At 40.4% G+C, this 6000-nt stretch overlaps 1 protein-coding gene across 1 annotated transcript in view; it reads right to left on the minus strand.

Moving 5' to 3' along the window:
- The window catches only part of CPO (carboxypeptidase O), a 32062-nt gene extending 26481 nt beyond the window's left edge, over positions 1-5581 (minus strand). The window contains exons 1-2 of the mRNA XM_023542056.2: positions 5285-5581; positions 2310-2411 (exon numbers count right to left, since the gene is read on the minus strand). Coding sequence (XP_023397824.1) covers positions 2310-2411; positions 5285-5581 — 399 coding nt within the window. The remainder of the gene's footprint in view (positions 1-2309; positions 2412-5284) is intronic.
- Between the last annotated feature and the right edge of the window lie 419 nt (positions 5582-6000).

Raw genomic sequence — 6000 nt, forward strand, 5'->3', positions numbered from 1 at the left:
CTAAACACCTTGAGGTACCAACTTACTGGGGCTTAGGGCCGGGGACTGTGGTTTTGGGGGACATATAGGTCAATTGGCATAACATAGCTTATAAAGAAAATGTTCTACATCCTACATTGGTGAGCAGCCTTTGATGTCTTAAAAGCTTGTAGGAGACCATCTAAGATACATCTACTGGACCTATCATGTTCGGAGCAAAGGAGAATGAAGAAAACCACAGACACAAGGGAAATATCAGTTCAAAGGATAGAAAGTTCCAGACAAAGCAGGAGAAAAACATAGAAAAAAAATGAAATTCACGAAAAATGACCAGACTTACTGGTCTGACAGAGACTGGAGGAATCCTGCTAACCCAGAACTGAAACCATTCCCGAAGCCCACTTTTCAGCCAAAGATTACATAGGCCTATAAAACAAACAATAATACTTGTGAGGAGCATGCTTCTTAGTTCCATCAAGTATATGAGATCGAATGGGCAACACGAGCCCAAAAGCAAAGGTGAGAAGGCAGGAAGGAACAGGAAGCCTGGACGAATTGATGTGGGGAACTCAGAGTGTAAAAGGAAAGGAGAGTACTGACATATTGCGGGGATTACAACTAATATCATAAAACAATTTGTGTACAAATTTTTAAATGAGAAGCTAATTTGTGCTGTAAAGTTTCATCTAAAACAAAATAAAATTAAAGAAAAAAAAATCACCAGTAGGAAGGCTTGTAAAAACCAGGGTTTTGAACAAGTTCATTCCGGTTTGAACCCATTTTAACAAGATCTCCAGGTGATTCTTATGCTGGGGCTCTTGCTAAAATGTAGATTCTGATTCAGTATATTTGGGGTGGAAATGCAAGTTCTCAGCAGGTAGCTGAAACTGCAAGAGCCAGTTTGAAGCCCTGGTGCAGTGGTTGTCAAACTTGTCTACATATTAGGACCATCTAGAGAACTTCAAAACATGTTGTTCCTTGATCCCCATCCCAGGCCAATTAAGTCAGGACCTCTGCGGGAGGGCCCAGGTGTCAGTATTTCTTGGCAGTTCCTCAAATTATTTAAATGTATAGCCAGGATTGAAAATCACCTGTTCAGAACTAGGAGACCATAAGTCCTGACCCTGCAGAAAAGTGGATATTTGGCCCCAAACACCTTTCAACATGTCACATGCAAAAGGAGTAGGGGAGCCTGGAGATCTAGTTAATACCCTGGCTTTGCTACTAGCTGGCTGTGTGACCTCACATAAGTTGCTTCACTTCTCTAGGCCTTTGTACATCAACCATAGAATGAAGGAGTTATATGATCTGTGGTTTTCAAATATTTTTTATGGAAAAACCCTGTTATAAAAACAAATAACACTTTATAAAAAACTCGAAATGTAGATGAACAGTGAACGGGCTCTGGTTTAAGCATAAATGGGGATTTTCCACTTATCCACCCCCTTTCTCCCATCGCTGAAGGAGAACACAGGTCTTCACAGAGCACAGGTGGAAAACCAACTAGAATTCCTACATTCCTGTGCAGCCAAAGTCCACCATTCTAAGTTCCTCGGTCTTGGTGGGAACAAAGGAGGCACAGCGTGAAAAAGAAATGAGCTCTCCACTCCCTGGCCTTACTGTTTTTAAGTTCTAGCCCCATGGTCCCACCCATCCATCTTAAATTCTCTACCCCTGAACTTGATTCTACCCAGATGATTAAGGCTTAAGTATCTAGATATTTTAAATTCTAAAATTTGGGGTGGAAAAAGGCCTTTCTGTATTACCTCTCTTAATCATTTCCACATTTTTTACTAGACCTCTGTTATGTGTTGAATTTTGTCCCCAAAAAAGATACGTTAAAGTCCTAACTCTCAGCACCCATGAATATGACCTTGTTTGGAAATGGGGTCTTTGAAGATGTTATCAGTAAGATAACAAGAGGTCATACTGGAGGAGGTGGGTCCTAATCCAACATGAGTGGTATCCTTATACAAGAGGAGAAGATACACAGAGATATAGACAGGGAAGAATGCCAAGTTAGGATGGAAGTAAAGATTGCATCTGTAAGCAAAGGAGCCCATGGGCCTACCAAAAACTGGAAAAGACAAGAAAGGCTCTTCCTGCAGAGCCTTCACAGTGAGCATGGCCCTATTGACATACTGAATTTGGACTTCCAGCCTCCAGAACTGTGAGACAATATATTTCTGATGTTTTAAGCCATCCAGTTTAGGTATTTTATCATGGCAGCCCTAGGAAGTTAATACAAGCCCCCAAGTAGTAAAAAAAAAAAAAAAAAATCTTTGGATTGAGAGGGAAAGATCCACCCAGTCAGGTAATCTTTCACTCACCTTCAAATAATTCATGGGTCGGGTCTCATAGGTCATTCCTAGGAAATGCTGTGTCACCACATCCTTGTACTTCTCACTTATCTGGCTCATCCACTGATAGATCTGAAACAGCCAGGGAGGACTGTGGGTATCGATAAGATCATTTGTTGCTCTCAGATTAAGATAACTGCTTCTTTCACTAAAATAGTGAACTCTGTACTCTGCTCTGGATTACAACATCTGTGTGGTAAACAAAATAGAAAACTAAACTAATGGATTATTACCCTCTCCATTTTCTTTTTTTTATTGTACTTTAGATGAAGGTTTACAGAACAAACCAGCTTCTCATTAAACAGTACACATATTGTTTTATAACATTGGTTAAAAACCCCATGACATGTCTACACTCTCCCTTCTCTACCTTGGGTTCCCTATTACCAGCTTTTCTGGCCCCTCCTGTTTTCTAGCCCTTACCCCTGGGCTGGTGTGCCCTTTTAGTCTCATTTTGTTTTATGAGCCTGTCTAATCTTTGACTAATGGGTGAACCTCAGGAGTGACTTCATTACTGAGCTAAAAGGGTATCCAGGGGCCATACCCTTGGGGTTTCTCCAGTCTCTGTCAGACTAGTAAGTCTGGTCTTTTTCATGTGAGTTAGAATTTTGTTCTATATTTTTCTCTAGTCTCTGTCAGCCAGTAAGTCTGGTCTTTTTTCTGTAAGTTAAAATTTTGTTCTACATTTTTCTCCAGCTCTGTCCAGACTAGTGGAGGCCACGGTAGTTGTGGTCCATTCATCCGCTGGACTAATCTTTCCCTTGTGACTTTAGTTTTCTTCATTCTCCTTGCTCCCGAAGGGGTGAGAACAGTGGAGTATCTTTGGTGGCCGCTCACAGGCTTTTAAGACCCCAGACGCTACTCACCGAACTAGAATGTAGAACATTTTCTTTATAAACTATGTTATGCCAATTGGGCTAGATGTTCCCTGAGACCATGGTCCCCACAGCCCTCAGCCCAGTAATTCAGTCCCTCAGGGAGTTTGGATGTATCTATGAACCATCCATGACCTTGCCTTGTACAAATTGTGCTGGCTTCCCCAGTATTGTGTACTATCTTACCCTTCACCAAAGTTTCCCTTTTCCTTTAAAGGTCTACTCTGCCACCAAGTCTTAGGGTACCCTATTGAACTGAATTAACAATTTCAATAATCCCCTGAAAACACTTCTGAAACATTGTACAACAGCACGCCCTTCAAAATGGCCACCAGATTTAGCTTCCATGAGGCACCTAATTCATGCCAGAAATTTCAGTTCAGGCTCATTTTGCAGGATCTTCTATAGTTTTTACAGATCCCAACAATATGCTTTGCTAATAATGGCCATGGTTTCAAGATTAGAGAAAAGCTGGGTATGTCCTCCATAGAACATGCCAACAGAATTTCTAAATGAAGCCCAAATTTATCATTATAACTCAGCTGAGTAGACCTGAATAGATGCTGATTTAATTACAAGTCTTACACCATGGCTAGAAATGAAGGGTCTTACCCTGTAGCCTGTAAGTCAGTGACTTGGAGTTCTGTTAGGGCAAATGAAATAAAAGAATTCACAGCCGTAAGAAATATTAAGACAGAATCATCAGCATGTCATAGGATATCCCCCACATTTAATAATTATAGTTGGAGTCTCTGAATGACTATAGTTATGGTAAATAATAAAAATTAATAGGGAATACTAATTTACTATTTCAAAATTTTAGCATTTTGGTTGACATTCATCTGAGCAGGGGGTATCCATATATAAAGTTCATTATCGTAACAATGATAATGTATAGTGTGGGTACTTTCAATTCAGTTCTGTCAACTCACAAGAATAATAACTCGTCACATGGGTATCATGTATGCTTCTGTGATGGAACTGGGTCAAATGTAAGTGCCTTAAGTCTTGGGAAAGCTGCAAATATCAGGGAGCAGCGGTGGCAGCTATTTTTTTTTTAATTACTTAATCAGTATCGTACAACAGTGCTGTAACATAGGTACTACTATCCCTAGTTCACAGATGAGAAAACTGAGGATCAAAGAGGTTAAATGTCTTGGGCAAGGTCACACAGCATGGAAGTGGCCGTGCCAGGCATGAACCCATCTCTGATACAAGAACCTAAGCTCCCTGCAGGCCATACTGGACCTTGTTCAATATCATGGAATCTTTAGTACTTTGGGGTGATTTTTGCAGAAGAAAATTTAATTTTTTTCTTACACTTTTTGAAAAAACTCTAGAAAAATATCAATATATTCCCTAATGCTGAGAGTATAAATTGGTAAAGCCTGTTTGGAGGAAAACTTGTCCATTTGTAATACAAAATTTAAATGCGCATGTCCTTTAACCCAGCAATTTTATTTTTAGAAATGTATACCTGAAAAATATTTGCATAGGAGTATCAAGATATATATATATATATATACACACACATACATACATAAAGTGTATATGAGCCAGTTTTTCACAGTACCCATTTTTAAAAGTCACCAAACCATAGCAACACAAATATTCCTTTGAAAAAGTTTTCCCCTCTTAATAATTGCTGCCTGTGTCCCTTGCATCCTACAAGAATGCTTCATTTTCAGCTAAATGTGACTCATTCTAAAGGCTTCTCCATCCCTCATCCCACACCCATATACACAACGACTCTACCCTGCTTAAACTTTCTAGGAACTTGATAAACAAGGGTAAAGATTAATTCTGGTTATGGTCATACCAGCAAAACTGGCTCGTTGGTGCGTCCTTTTCCTCTTTTTTCTTTGTTACTCTTACTTTGCTTTTTTATTTCCTATCACCAGGTTTTGTAGCTTCATGGTGGTGGGAATTTGTAGGCATATTTGGGAATCTCTCAAACTCAGTAGACAGGCCAATCTCGACCTCACATTTTGAGCCTCTCTAGTCTATGAACATTAACCACGAACCATCCTCCCCACCTTAAAGTAGACTGTGACACTCCCCCAACCTCACCTCCTCAATGGGGTGGTATTTGTTATAGTTGTAAGTCTCCAAGCTCCTCCAGGAACTTACTGTCTTGTCCACATCGTCTTGTGTATGCTCAGCTAGGGATCTGCAAAGGGAAGAATGTAAGACAAATGTGCTGAAGGAGCTGGATGTCTCCAGGACGGCAGGTTGATGGAGAAGGTAGTAGAAAGCAATGTGCACAGGGTTTGTAGGGCAAATGCCAGTGTTGAAGTCTTGGCTCTGCCATTTACTAATTGTAAGATCTTGGGCAAACCACTGAGCCACTCTGAGCTGCAGTTTCATCTGTAAGTTGAGGACAATCACTCCAACTTCATAGGGAGGCTTGGATAATTCAACAAGAAGTTGCAGATAAAAATACTTCAAAATTTGCAAAAGAAGTAATAGCTAAGCTTTAATATGCTGAAACTTATTATGAGTCAGGCACTGTTCTAAGTCAAGCACTGTTAATTTACTTCTCTCCAAACTCCTGTGATAGGGACTCTTATTATCCCCACTTCAGAGCTAAAGAAACTGAGTCACAGTTAAAGTGTTATTGGGATTTAAACTCTGGCAGGGTTGTCCTGACTTGGAACCGACTCCACGGCAATGAACAACGAATGGGCAAGTCTGACTGAAAGGAGCCTTCGTGGTGCAACAGTTAAGTGCTTTTTTGCTAACTGAAAGGTTGGTGGTTCGAATCCACCTACCCAGCGGCTCCGTGA

This window comes from Loxodonta africana, chromosome 6, assembly GCF_030014295.1.
Source record: "Loxodonta africana isolate mLoxAfr1 chromosome 6, mLoxAfr1.hap2, whole genome shotgun sequence".
NCBI classification, from domain to species: domain Eukaryota; kingdom Metazoa; phylum Chordata; class Mammalia; order Proboscidea; family Elephantidae; genus Loxodonta; species Loxodonta africana.